At 43.1% G+C, this 15,430-nt stretch overlaps 1 protein-coding gene across 1 annotated transcript in view; it reads right to left on the reverse strand.

Moving 5' to 3' along the window:
* csmd3b (CUB and Sushi multiple domains 3b) overlaps nucleotides 1–15,430 on the reverse strand; it is a 1,733,930-nt gene that overhangs the window by 192,608 nt on the left and 1,525,892 nt on the right. Inside the window, exons 35-36 of the mRNA XM_067976258.1 lie at nucleotides 4,112–4,236; nucleotides 2,420–2,516 (exon numbers count right to left, since the gene is read on the reverse strand). Coding sequence (XP_067832359.1) covers nucleotides 2,420–2,516; nucleotides 4,112–4,236 — 222 coding nt within the window. The remainder of the gene's footprint in view (nucleotides 1–2,419; nucleotides 2,517–4,111; nucleotides 4,237–15,430) is intronic.

Below are 15,430 nucleotides of genomic sequence, written 5' to 3' on the forward strand. Positions count from 1 at the left end.
ATTTGTAGGAATTTTCCATGTTTCCCTTTAATTGCTACATAGCAAGCAATTGACATGGAAATATGTTACTGGCACATCTGGGCATTATTGTGCGATACTATTTTACAGCTAGGAGGAATTTTTGGAGTATATACTAAAGTTTACACTTGGCACTTTAAAGCCATCTCATAAATTTACACATCCTTAATGTACATTTAACTGTATGTTACCAGTATTAGAAGAAATTAGACCTCACCATGGTCAGTGTGAATACAGTCAGACACCAACATGAGTATATTGGCCTTCAACAATCTCCATTGTATCAGTTGTTGGCAAACATAAGTGGACTCAAAAGGGAACACCCGGGTGAAGGCTTTGTGCGAAAGGTATAGTAAAATCATAAACACATTTATCATTTTTCTACCTTTCTTGCACAGAGAAACTCTCCCACACCTTCAATTCCATATGTATCATATAAAAATAATGGGGGTGATTTTAGGAGGCAATTGCGGGTGCGTTGGGAGCGAAGGGGCTCCGAAAATCGCAGAAATCCCATTCGGATTCAGAAGCCGGCTCCAACCTGCCGACTTCTGAGTTTCTCAGGGACCCACCTGTGTGCGCACGGGCGACCTGAAAACGGAAGCGATGGCAGTTAAAGAGCCAAATGTACCTTATTGAGGTACTTAATCTGTCACAAGTAAAATGCCTCAAGTACTTGGAACGATTTTTAACTTACCTGGGTGGCTTGCCCACCGCTTCTGATTCACGCCTGGTGAAGGGCCGGATCAGGGAACAAGAAACTAAATAAATTAAATAAAAAACCATAGACTGAAGTGAAAACACAAAATCAACCTACCTTTCCACCCGGCTCCGATGTCCGATGTCTCCTGGTCCGATGTGCTCCTCTTCACCCCCTCCCCCCGATGTCTTCCCGATATTCTCCCGATGTCCTCCTGATCTTCCTCTCTCGCCTCCCCACCTGATCTTCCCCTCTCTCTAGCCCCCCCCGATCTTACCCTTTCTCCCCCCCCCCAGTCTTCCAGTCCAGCGCCGCATCTTCCATTCTCCCCCCCCAGTCTTCCAGTCCAGCATCGCATCTTCCATTCTCACCCCCGCCAGTCTTCCAGTCCAGCACCGCATCTTCCATTCTCCCCCCCCAGTCTTCCAGTCCAGCATCGCATCTTCCATTCTCACCCCCCAGTCTTCCAGTCCAGCGCCGCATCTTCCATTCTCCACCCGCCAGTCTTCCAGTCCAGCATCGCATCTTCCATTCTCACCCCCCAGTCTTCCAGTCCAGCATCGCATCTTCCATTCTCACCCCCCAGTCTTCCAGTCCAGCATCGCATCTTCCATTCTCACCCCCCGCCAGTCTTCCAGTCCAGCATCGCATCTTCCATTCTCCCCCCCCCCAGTCTTCCAGTCCAGCATCGCATCTTCCATTCTCACCCCCCAGTCTTCCAGTCCAGCATCGCATCTTCCATTCTCACCCCCCAGTCTTCCAGTCCAGCGCCGCATCTTCCATTCTCCCCCCCGCCAGTCTTCCAGTCCAGCATCGCATCTTCCATTCTCACCCCCCAGTCTTCCAGTCCAGCATCGCATCTTCCATTCTCACCCCCCAGTCTTCCAGTCCAGCATCGCATCTTCCATTCTCACCCCCCAGTCTTCCAGTCCAGCATCGCATCTTCCATTCTCACCCCCCAGTCTTCCAGTCCAGCATCGCATCTTACATTCTCCCACCCGCCAGTCTTCCAGTCCGGCATCGCATCTTCCATTCTCCCCCGCCAGTCTTCCAGTCCGGCACCAGATGACGTCTCACTCTCTCTTTCTCGCCTCCTCCCCACTGCACTGCAGCTCCTGATGGCTGCCAGCCTGTCGATCAGACTGCTGCCGAGCGCAAAACCCGGAGAGGACGTTAATCATCAGCAATCACCATGCCATCGCGTCAGAAACGATAAGTTTTGTTCATATGGGTTTGCCACGTGCACCTTCACCCCCTCCCCCCTCCCCCCCCCCCACTCCGCTGCCATCCCACCACCATTGTAAAATCGAGCCCAATGACTATATGGGAGAGACTCTAGGATTTAGGAACAAAAAGAGCGAAAACTGCGAGTTTTGGTTATTTGAAAAGTGAAATGCATTAAAATAGATTACACTTTTAAAAGAAAAACTAATGAATCTCATTCCCAAAGAGCAAAACCTGACAGATATGGTTATCTCATCCAAGGTTAGGTGATCAGCATAAATCACTTGATCTATGCTCATGCAGTTCGTGATATCCCTCAGTTCACTGGTGAGATTGCTGCTCTTGATTACCAATTTTTAAGTTTTTCAGGTAACAATGAACTAACGAAAAGAGAGGAAATATATGAAAATCTGAGCATGATGTTTAATTTTATGAATTTACTTACTTAATATAAATTTGTCTTATTTAGCTTCTTACCTGAAAAGCTCCCAAGTCTTGGAGCATTTGTATCGACTCCATCATAGAAATCCAATGAATCCCAGTTATGCTCTGTTGCAAAGCTTATTACTTGAACCTGAAAGACATAAATACATTAATTTAGGAGAATACAAGCCATACTGAAAGTATGTACTTCAATCAAAGTTGCTGAATGTAAACTGTGAATGAGATTATTCCAAACACAGACAAATACAGTAAAATCTGATGCTTTATTCATTTCTTTTAAATGTTGATAATAAATTCAATTGATAAATGCCTGAAGGATATAATGTTTTGTGCAAAAAGTGGCCATTAAAATATTACTATTATTCCAAGATTTTTTTGTAGCAATGAAATGTAGAAGCTTGGGAAAATTATTGTGATTTAGAGTAGGCCATTCAATCCTTCACGCATGTTCCACTATTCAATTAGATAATGGCTGATCCGTACCTCAACTCCATTTACCTGCCTTTTCCTTCATATCCATCTCCTAATAAAAATCTATTGATCTCAATCTTGAAAATTTTAATTGACCCAGCATCCACAGTCTTTTGGGGGAGAAAGTTCCAGATTTCCACCACCTTTTGTGTAAAAGTGCTTCCTGATTTCATTCCTAAATGGCCTAGCTCTAATTTTAAGATTATGCCTCCTTGTTCTTGATTCCCCTGGCAGAGGAAATAGTTTTTCTGCATCTATCCTGTCGAGTCCCTATATCACTGTACTACTCATATAAGAACAGTTACAAAGGACTGGAGGAGGCCTGTGCTTTAAAAGCTCACTCTGACCCTTTTAGATGAAACCTCATGCCAATCTTCTCAAATGGAATCTCTGCTAATCCCTTTTAACATTATCTCCATCACGTTGTGGCCTGGAGGTAAAGAAAAACGTAACGTGGGGTTCAGTTGAATATAAATTGTAGAAGTGTCTGCACTGGTAACCTGGTATATACATCGAATAATTCTCAGCATTACCACCTTTGTATTCAAGGGGATTTGGATGATTAAAGACAGAAGATAAATGGAAGATAGTGTAGAAGATGTTAGGTACCATCAGAGTGCAAGAACAAGGGAATGATGATGCCAGGTGGCAAATCAATATGGAAACAAATTTGGTTGTCTGAATTGAGATAAGACAACTCCATATTTAGTGAAAGTTTAATGAATGTTTGCAGGTAGATTGCCTATTTGTGCAATAAACATGCTGTCAGTGGCACCAGGGGGCAGATTTATAAATCAGCACTAATTCACAAAACATATACACAGAAGTCATGTGCATTGCACAAGCAGTCGTTTAATTTTATCAGAAATACAGTGGCTAAAAGAACCTGAAACTGCAGATTCTATAAGAGAGAGATAAATGGTGCCAGGCTATATGAGGCCTCAATGGTAGCAGTCTTAAACCAAGGCAAGATGACAGATGATATTGCTCAAATGTTGGCTCTGGAATCCAGCACCAAGAGTTACAGACACTGATAGAAGTTATAAGATAGATACTCTTCCTTTTTTCCTTATATCTCTAAAACCACTGTATGAATCTGTACAGTTTAATTGAACAATATGAGCAAAACAACACTGCTTTGTTACATCAGCACTAGTACAAAACAAATTAAGATAGAAACAGAAGCATCAGATCTAAATAATTGGAATTAGATACAAGCAAATAGAATAAGCAATGGAGAAATAACGTCCTTACTTGTATGCCAGCACCTTCCGGCACTATGATTTTCCAGATGCAATTCAAATTGTTGTCATATGGTTCAGGGTAACTTGGTGACAGAATGCTCCCTCTGCGCTTAGTTAAAATTCCACCACAGGGCACTGGAAGAAAATGTAAACAGTGAAACTAAAATAGCCTGACAGTAATATTGGTGTGCATTGAACAGGAAAGACATGATGCTAATTGACATAGTCATCAGCTTATTGAGGATTTGGTAAAAGAACAATGAATAATAGAGCAATTTCATTGTGTGAAGAGATGCAAGAAACATACGGTATTTCTGTCATTCATTCCCTTTGAATACTTGTAAGCATATCAGGAATGGAAAGAACAGTTTTATAGTGTCGTCAGAAATCGGCAATCTGGAAAACAAAATTTCTAACAGTACAAAATGTAACTTTAAGTACAGACTTCACTTTAATAACCAACTTAAAATAGATTTGCTGGTAGAATGTAGTTTTATAGACTTATATTCACACTAAATAAGGCTAAACTTTACAGCAACCCATCAACTTCCCCAGTATTCCAACAAATGAGCATACAAAGATACGCTGATATTTTGGTCAAAAGAAGAAAGGTGATTGTAATGTAAATTCGTCAAAGCTCTTATGGGAGAAGCTTAGAGTAAATCAGGCCATTTTTCACTTCAAGTAAACTTTAAATTATTTATGTTATGCACAGCTTTAGGTAATGCTTCAGGTAAGTTACATACTACAAAAAATTCTGCGCTTCCATCTGCCACTGGAGAACAACAACTGATCTATAACCTGCAGCTATACTTGCATGAACCACTTAGGCCTCTACTAGGCTGCTAGCAATCTGATAACCTTCAATATTCTAGCAATGATTGAAAATAAAAAACTAGATTCCTTCCTTATCTTGTTTCCGTTTTGAAATTCCAGGTCCATTCATATCAGATGGACATTACAGATGAGTCGAGAGAATTAATTGTATTCGATGCTCGAGACGAACATTGGGAATTGTGTTTTGGAGACTGTAAAATTTGGGTGAACTTCAGAAATGAAGGCGGTTCTGCAGACTCGAGTCTCTTCATCCAACCGGGAACCATTGACATATTCTCCCACCACACCACAGTTAAAGAATATAGACACATGTTTGTCACTACATCTCAGCTGTACACCAGCAGGCATTCAATGCAGACCCCTTTTCATTCACTGACCAAGATGGCCAGAAAAAAATTATTGCAATTCCCCTCTCACAATGGGACAACCAAATTCAAAAATATATATTCCAGTATATGACTGCTGGGGACAAGAAGCCTTACCAATAGATATCAAATATTCTACCAATTATTTAAATTGACGTGTCAAAGATGCCTTCATTACTTTAGATTCAACCATAGACAGCAGGAAATATTGAAGTGCATCAATAATGAGAGATAGAGTCATGATACACGTGCTCATAGCCGCATCTTACGCCTCTCTGAACATCATTACTGTTTTATTTTTTCTTTTAAAGTGCATCAGCACCTGAACTCCTCTGAACTGGGCCACCTTTGGATCTGTTAAAGTAGATTTTAAAAGGCCTAGCTTGGGTCCATCAATCAATTCGGTGATCCTCTCCATTAGCTGCACACTTTAAAAGAGAAAGGTTTAGAAGAGATCACAGGGGCAATTTTAACCCCTATGTCTGGTGGAAACTAGGCATAACATCTGAGCAGTACACTCACCACTCATTTCCTGGCCCGTGGATATTTTAACGCTACTGTTTTCTTGGGCAGTTGAGGTGCTTGCCTGACTCAGGAAGGAGCCTCATAAATATATGCAAATTAAGGTCCTATCTCTTAGATAGGACCCCATACAATTTTAACTGCTTTCTTCGTGGAGCTCCGCTCAATAAAACTTGTAAGGTAAGTATAAAACTTATTTTTGTGTGGCCCGAACAATAAGATGTGCTGTTCCAGACCCCACAAAGAAAGTTTGTGCCACTGCTGGAGCTCCCCTCGTCCTCACCTGCGAAACCTTCGACTTCAGCAGGATAAATGGAGCTGATTTTGCTCTAGTTAGGGTTTCGTTTGTCCCAGTAGCGAGCAATAGCAGACAAGAAATTGGAAATAATTTTATCTCATCCACTTCCCACCCATTTTAGGCAATGTCCAATTTTCCAGGGGTGGGTAAGGTTGGTGCACATAAAACTTCCATCTGAAACAAGGGGAGATTCTAATTAACATATTTAAATCAGCCCAGTGATGTCCGAACAGCACCAATGTCTTTTCCTTTAACACCATCTCCTGGTCCCGCTGAATAAACCATAGGCCGGTCGCACAACTCAGCTCGCAGTTTCAAGTGATATTTTACTGGGTCCAGCAGCTGATCCCAGCTGTTGATTTAAGGGTGATTTCCGGACTTTCTACAAGTGAACATATAAAACATAAAAGGATAGTTAAAGGAATGGTGGGGACGATTAGGGACAAAAAAGGAAATTTTCTTGTGGAGGCAGAGGGCATGATTAGGGTATTGAATGAGTACTTTGCATCTGTCTTCACAAAAGAAGAGGATGAAGTTAATATCACAGCAGAGAAGGAGGGAGTAGAGATATTGGATCAAATAAAAATAGATAGAAAGGAGGTGCTAAATAGATTGGCATCACTCAAAGTTGGCAAGTCACCCGATCCAGATGGGTTGCATCCTAGGTTGTTAAGGGAAGTAAGGGTGGAGATAGCAGAAGCTCTGACCACAATCTTTCAATTCTCCTTGGCTAGGGGAGTGGTGCAAGAGGACTGATAGATTGCAAATGTTAAACCTCGTAACTACAGGCCAGTCAGCTTAACCGTCAGTGGTGGAAAAGCGACTGGAGACCATCATCAAGGACAAAATTAATTCTCACTTGGAGAAGCATGGGTTAATAACAGACAGCCAGCATGGATTTGTTAAGGGCAAATCATCTCTGACTAACCGGATTGAGTTCTTTGAAGAAGTAATAGAGAGGATTGATGAAGGTAGCGCAGTAGATATATATAGTGACTTTCAAAAGGCATTTGATGAAGTACCACATAACCGACTTATTTGGAAAATAGAAGCACATGGGATTAAAGGAACGATGGTAACTTGAGTACTTGATTGGCTAAGGAATGGGAGGCAGAGAGTAGTGGTGAACGGATATTTTTCTGAGTGGAGAGGGGCCGAAGGGCCTCTATCCGTGCTGTATAACTCTAAGTATGCAGTGGGGTCCCCCAGGGATCAGTATTAGGACCATTGCTTTTCTTGTTACATATAAATTACCTGGACTTATAGAATCATAGAATGGTTACAAGCACAGAAGGAGGCCATTCGGCCCATTGAGCCCATGCCGGCTCATTGTAAGAGCAATCCAGTTAATCCCATACCCCCGCTCTTTCCCTGTAGCCCTGCAAATTTTTTCCCTTCAAGTATTTATCCAATTCCTTTTTGAAAGCCACAATTGAATCTGTTTCCACCACCCTTTCAGGCAGCACATTCCAGATCATAAATATACGCTGCGTAAAAAAGTTTTTCCTCATGTCGCCTTTGGTTCTTTTGTCAATCACCTTAAATCTGTGCCCTTTGGTTCTCAACCCTTTTGCCAGTGGGAATAGTTTCTCTTAATTACTTTATCTAAAACTTTCATGATTTTGAACTCTTCGATCAAATCTCCTCTCAACCGTTTCTGCTCGAAGGAGAACAACCCCAGCTTCTCCAGTCTATCCAAGTAACTGAAGTCCCTCATCCCTGGAACCATTCTAGGAATTATCTTCTGCACCCTCTCTAAGGCCTTCACATCTTTCCTAAAGTGCGGTGTCCAGAATTGGACACAATACCCCAGTTGTGGCTGAAGCAGTGTTTTATAAAGGTTCAACATAACTTCCTTGCTTTTATACTCTGTGCCTCTATTTATAAACCCCAGGATCCCATATGCTTTTTTAACCGCTTTCCCAACCTGTCCTGCCACCTTCAAAGGTTTGTGCACGTATGCCCCCAGATCTCTCTGTTCCTGCACCCACTTTAGAATTGTACCATTTAATTTATGTTGCCTCTCCTCATACTTCATGCCAAAACAAATCACTTTTGCACATCTCTACATTAAATTTCATCTGCCATGTGTCCGCCCATTCCACCAGCCTGTCTATGTCCTCTTGAAGTTTATTACTATCCTCCTCATTGTTTACTACATTTCCAAGTTTTGTGTCATCCACAAATTTTGAAATTGTGCCCTGTACACCCAAGTCCAAGTCATTAATATATATCAAAAAAAGCAGTGGTCCTAGTACCCCTGGCGAACAACACTGTATACCTACCTCCAGACTTGGGTATAGGGAGTACAATTTCAAAGTCTGCCGATGATACAAAACTTAGCAATATAGTAAATAGTGAGGAGGATAGTAGCAGGCCTCAGGAGGATTTCGGTAGGCTGGTGAAATGGGCAGACAGATGGCAGATACACTTTAAAGCGGATAAGTGTGAAGTAATGCACTTTAGGAGGAACAACATGGAGAGACAGTATAATCTAAACGGTACTATTTTGAGGGGGGAGCAACAATAGAGGGACCTGGGGGTACATGTTCACAAATCTTTGAAGGTGGCAGGGCAAGTTGATAAGGCATATGGGATACTTGGCTTTGTAAATGGGGCATTGAATACAAAAACAAGGAAATCATGATAAACCATTACACATCACTGGTTAGGCCTCAGCTGGAGTATTGTGTACAATTCTGGGCACCGCACATTAGGAAGGATGTCAAGGCCTTGAAGAGGGTACAAAGGAGATTTACTAGGATGATACCAGGGATGAGGGGTTTCAGTTATGTGGAAAGATTGGAGAAACTGGGATTGTTCTCCTTAGAGCAGAGAAGGATAAGGGGAGACCTAATAGACGTATTCAAAATTATGAGGGGTTTTGATAGAGCAAGTAGGGAGAAATTGTTTCCTGTGGGAAATGGGTCGGTAACCAGAGGTCATAGATTTAAAATAATTGGCAAAAGAAGTAGAGGGGAAACGAGGAGAAATTTTTTCACACAGAGGGTTGTTAAGATCTGGACGCACTACCTGAAAGGGTTCTGGAAGCAGATTCTGTAGGAATTTTCAAAAGGCAATTGGACATGCACTTGAAGAGGATTAATTTGCAGGGCCATGGGGAAAAAGCTGGGGTGTGGGACTAAATTGGACAGCTCTTTCAAAGAGCCTGCACAGGCACAATGGGCCGAATGGCCTCCTTCTGTGTTGGAAAATTCTATGATTCTATATGCTCTGCTGTACAGTACTGTCATTGATTGTGAAGGGGATATGCAACAGGAATTTCTTTTTAATCCATCATTTAAGTGGGAAGCTCAGCCTTTTTCTCCATGGGAGATCTTCTTGGAGTCTGACTCTATGTGGCATACTGGGAGAGGGAGGAGGAGGAGGAGAAAAGAAACAGACATACAGCTAGAGGGCTTACAAGTAGGAGGAGGCCAGCTCACACAAACTGTTAATCTTCTAACCGAACATATTGACAAGGAGAACATACCTGCAGTTCTCCAAAATCAAATGCACGAGGAGGCTATGCTTCTCCAGGGAGACAGTGACAGACCCATGTTGCATGCTCCAAAGAAGATCTGGAGCTGGCTGCCTGGGCAAGCATGGCCCTGCCTATTGTAGTCACGATCATGGTAGCCCTGAACTGTTTTGCCAGTGATATTTCGAGGCTACTACAGAGGAGCACACCATAACATCAGCGAATCTGCAGTTCATGCAAGTATTGTTGCAAGATTGGCGTCTTGTTTGTGAAAGAAGCACCTTCATCTCTTTTCTCGTGGACTCCTAGAAGCAGCAGGATAAGGCTCTGGGATTCTCAGTGATTGCAGGATTCTCTCAAATCCAGTTTGTCATACATTGCATAGACATTACACAGTGTGCTCTTGCCACCTTCATGAATTGCAAGATTTTCCATTCCATCAATGTACAATTGGTTTATGATGACAAGCAGTGCAACTGTTCACTTTCATGGCAGCTGCAGTAAAGTTCAAAGTTGGCACCTTCGAAACAAGAGCTATTCTCTGCAGACCTGGCTGATGGCACCTGTGAGAAATCCATGCTCAGCTGGAACACAGATAGATTCAGATCCCTGCTTCAGTGCGAGACATCATCAAGCAGACCATTGGAGTTTTGAAGCAATGATTCCAGTGCCTAGACAAGTCTGGAGGCTGCCTCTAATACAATCCATAGATTGTGTCCCATATCATCATGATGTGTTGCATACTGTGTAACCTGCAAACTGTGAGTGGTCAATCTGTGGAAAAGGATCCCTAGGGAGACAGTTAGTATTGATTCATTCCAATGCAAATTAGATAGATTTCTTTCAGAAAATTACATTTTGGGATATAGTATATGAGTAATTTAAGACATGACACTTGGTAAGAGTCGCATGTTTGGGAGGAACAGGTGACTTTGGACCTATGGTTCCCAAAGATCTCCACCATTGGGGTCTTCCTCATGTCAAGTCAGGTCTGTTGCTAGAGATTAATTGCTATGATCAGGGAATAACTCCATTATCACTGTATCATGCGACTACCAGGATGGTGGAAAGTGAACTAGATGGACCTTGGTCTTTTTTTGTCTAGCAATTCCTATTCTTGTTTCCATCTCTTGTTTTGTCCTGAAATAAACTGCCTCTGTACTTCCATTTTCCTTCCACATTATTCCTTTCAAATAGATCTTTCCATTTTATTGCATTTCATTCCCTTAAAGTCTGTTCTCCTGAAATAGTAAACAATTTTACAACACCAAGTTATAGTCCAACAAATTTATTTTAAATTCCACAAGCTTTCGGAGGCTTCCTCCTTCCTCAGGTGAATGGTGTGGAAATGACTGAAATAGGTTTAACTATCTGTTCTATATTCAATTCAACTTTTAAGTTAAGAACTTTATGATCATTAGACCCCAAATTTTCCCTTACTTCAACTTGATTGATTAGTGCCACCTTGTTAGTTAGGAGCAAATCCAATATTGCTTTCTCGCTTATAGGTTTTCTCCACCTGCTGTTGAAAAAAAGATTTGTGCTCCCGAACTAGCCGCGCTTCTAGCCAAGCTGTTCCAGTACAGCTACAATACTGGCATCTACTCGACAAAGTGGAAAATTGCCCAGGTATGTCCTGTCCACAAAAAGCAGGATAAATCCAATCCGGCCAATTACCACCCCATTAGTCTACTCTCAATCATCAGCAAAGTGATGGAAGGTGTCGTCGACAGTGCTATCAAGCTGCACTTATTCACCAATAACCTGCTCACCGATGCTCAGTTTGGGTTCCGCCAGGACCACTCGGCTCCAGACCTCATTACAGCCTTGGTCCAAACATGGACAAAAGAGCTGAATTCCAGAGGTGAGGTGAGAGTAATTGCATTTGACATCAAGGCAGCATTTGACCAAGTGTGGCACCAAGGAGCCCTAGTAAAATTGAAGTCAATGGGAATCAGGGGGAAAACTCTCCAATGGCTGGAGTCATAGCTAGCAAAAAGGAAGATGGTGGTAGTTGTTAGAGGCCAATCATCTCAGCCCCAGGACATTGCTGCAGGAGTTCTTCAGGGCAGTGTCCTAGGCCCAACCATCTTCAGCTGCTTCATCAATGACCTTCCCTCCATCATAAGGTCAGAAATGGGGATGTTCGCTGATGATTGCACAGTGTTCAGTTCCATTCGCAACCCCTCAGATAATGAAGCTGTCCGAGCCCACATGCAGCAAGACCTGGACAACATCCAGGCTTGGGCTGATAAGTGGCAAGTAACATTCGTGCCAGACAAGTGCCAGGCAATGACCATCTCCAACAAGAGAGAGTCTAACTACCTCCCCTTGACATTCAACGGTATTACCATCGCCGAATACCCCACCATCAACATCCTGGGGGGTCACCATTGACCAGAAACTTAACTGAACCAGCCACATAAATACTATGGCTACAAGAGCAGGTCAGAGGCTGGGTATTCTGCGGTGAGTGACTCACCTCCTGACTCCCCAACGCCTTTCCACCATCTACAAGGCACAAGTCAGGAGTGTGATGGAATACTCTCCGCTTGCCTGGATGAATGCAGCTCCAACAACACTCAAGAAGCTCAACACCATCCAGGACAAAGCAGCCCGCTTGATTGGCACCCCATCCACCATCATAAACATTCACTCCCATCACCACCAGTGCACCGTGGCTGCAGTGTGTACCATCCACAGGATGCACTGCAGCAACTCGCCAAGGCTTCTTTGACAGCACCTCCAAACCCGCGACCTCTACCACCTAGAAGGACAAGGGCAGCAGGCACATGGGAACAATACCACCTGCACGTTCCCCTTCAAGTCACACACCATCCCAACTTGGAAATATATCGCCGTTCCTTCACCATCGCTAGGTCAAAATCTTGGAACTCCCTTCCTAACAGCACTGTGGGAGAACCTTCACCACACGGACTGCAGCGGTTCAAGAAGGCGGCTCACCACCACCTTCTCAAGGGCAATTAGGGATGGGCAATAAATGCTGGCCTTGCCAGCGATGCCCACATCCCATGAACGAATTTTAAAAAAGTATAAATACACTTCCTGCTATCCTAACAGCAATATTCTTCTAGACTCTAAACAGTTGAAATTATTGCCAAAATATTTTTGGAAAAGTTGTTTCAAATATGAGGAAAACATATTGCAAACAACACATTGAAGGCACTTCTTTAGTCCTGACATTATTCCCCTTTCCTTCAGCGTTTATGGAAAATCAATGGAATGTTGCATCATGGTCACTGGTGATCAATACATCATTGGAACGCTGCTGGAAAGCTTCACCTGATTACTCTGTTGAATACAAAGTAATAATGGTGTGCAAATTGAAAGCAATAGAAGTGTATCTCCACACAGGCTACAATGCCCAGCTTTATTTTTGATATGAATAATGTAAGTAGTCCAGGATTACAGAGATAAACTATAGATCACTGCTTAAATAAACACTTGGATATGTAATAGTACTTTAAATGATTGATGCTTTGGAGCAGTAAGGAGACACTGAAACATTATTTATCTGAGATTTTCAAACAATTTCATTCGTAAGCAGACTTCCTGTAGGTATTCTTGGAAGGCATGCAGTGGAATCCACCTCCCGTATAACTGATTGAATTTACCGAGAGGGGACATCCTTGCATAATGATTTAAAATTGGCAGTGAATGTTCCACCATTCTGAAGAGCCAAAGCTCCAGAAAGCTGCTCAGCTCCAGTAGGTCTTTAAGTGGATTTTAGACTGCTCAGTTTGAATTGCTAATGAAAAGTCAGGTGTTGACAATCATCAAGAAATCTGAACTGACACCCACCACGAAACTTGTGTTTCCCCTATAATAACTTTGGCTGAACAAATTCAGTTTGATGCATTGAGGTCAGATGAACTTGGCATGCTGAGGCCAGTTCCCTTAACAACAACAGCAACAACTTGCATTTATAAAGCGCCTTTAACGTAGTAAAACGTCCCAAGGTGCTTCACAGAAGCGTTATCAAACAAAATCTGACACCAAGCCACATAGATATTAAGACATTTGACCAAAAACTCGGTCAAAGAGGTAGGTTTTAAGGAGTGTCTTAAAGGAGGAGAGGGAGGTGGAGAGGCGGAGAGGTTTAGGGATGGAATTTAAGAGCTTAGAGCCTAGGCAGCTGAAATTGTGGTCAACAATGGTGGAGCGATGAAAATCGGGGGTGCGCAAGAGGCAAGAATTAGAGGAGCGCAGAGATCTCTGAGGATTGTAGGGATGGAGGAGGTTACAGAGTTAGGGAGGAGCGAGACCTTGAAGCGATTTGAAAACTTTAGTTCTGTCTAGATTTGAAAACTCTGTTCATTGACATCCTTCTGTGTCTTTCCATAAGTGTATACTCCCATTCCTTGTTTTCCCCTAATATGCATTACCTCACATTTATCCATATTAAATTGCATCTGCCACGTTGTTGACCATTCCGCTAGCCTGCCTATGTCTTATGAATTCTTTTACAGTGCTCCTCACTGCCACATCTCCTACTTTTGTGTTGTCAGCAAGTTTTGAAAATATAATCCTATGCCAAATTCCAAATCAACTATATATACAGAGAACAAAAGTGGGCCCAGCACTGACCCCTCGGGTACTCCACCTCCAATACTTCACCAATCCAAGCAACACCCAATGACCCTAATGTATGCCACACGCACTTTCACCGCACCCCCCCTGCCCGCTGCCAACCCGCCACCATTTCAAAATTGAGCCCTTTGTGTCCTCCTCACAGCTTCCTTTCTCACCTATCTTTGTATCGTCAGCAAACTTGGATACATTACACTCGGTCCATTCGTCTAAGTTATTATATAGATTGTAAACAGCTGAGGCCCAAGCACTGATCCTTGCAGCACCCCACTAATTACAGCCTGTCAACCTGAAAATGACCCATTTATTCCTGCTCTTTGTTTTCTGTCCTTTAACCAATCCTCTATCCATGCTAATTTATTACCCTTAACACCATGAGTCTTTGGGGATTAAATTCGATAACCCTCGAATCCGGGCGCAGGGGTCGCGGTGCACAATTAACCCACTCCCGGTCTTTGAGATGCAGGCAGCACATGTAATTCGTGCTGCCTGGTCATTTGACTAATTTGATTGAATTTTTTGAGGGGGTGACTAGGCGTGTGGATGAGGGTAACGCAGTGCATGTGGTATACATGGATTTCAGTAAGGCCTTCGATAAAGTCCCCCACAGGAGACTGGTCAAGAAGGTACGAGCCCATGGAATCCAGGGTGCCTTGGCACTTTGGATACAAAACTGGCTTAGTGGCAGAAGGCAGAGGGTGATGGTCGAAGGTTGTTTTTGTGACTGGAAGCCTGTGGCCAGTGGGGTACCACAGGGATCGGTGCTGGGTCCCTTGCTGTTTGTGGTCTACATTAATGACTTGGATATGAATGTAAAAGGTATGATCAGTAAGTTCGCTGATGATACAAAAATTGGTAGGGTGGTAAATAGCGAGGAGGATAGCCTCAGTCTGCAGGACGATATAGATGGGTTGGTCAGATGGGCGGAACAGTGGCAAATGGAATTTAACCCGGAAAAGTGCGAGGTGATGCACTTTGGAGGGACTAACAAGGCAAGGGAATACACAATGAATGGGAGGACCCTAGGCAAGACAGAGGGTCAGAGGGATCTTGGTGTGCAAGTTCACAGATCCCTGAAGGCGGCGGAACAGGTAGATAAGGTGGTAAAGAAGGCATATGGGATACTTGCCTTTATTAGCCGAGGCATAGAATATAAGAGCAAGGAGGTTATGATGGAGCTGTATAAAACACTGGTTAGGCCACAGCTGGAGTACT

This window comes from Heptranchias perlo, chromosome 3 (genome assembly GCF_035084215.1).
Source record: "Heptranchias perlo isolate sHepPer1 chromosome 3, sHepPer1.hap1, whole genome shotgun sequence".
Taxonomy (NCBI): domain Eukaryota; kingdom Metazoa; phylum Chordata; class Chondrichthyes; order Hexanchiformes; family Hexanchidae; genus Heptranchias; species Heptranchias perlo.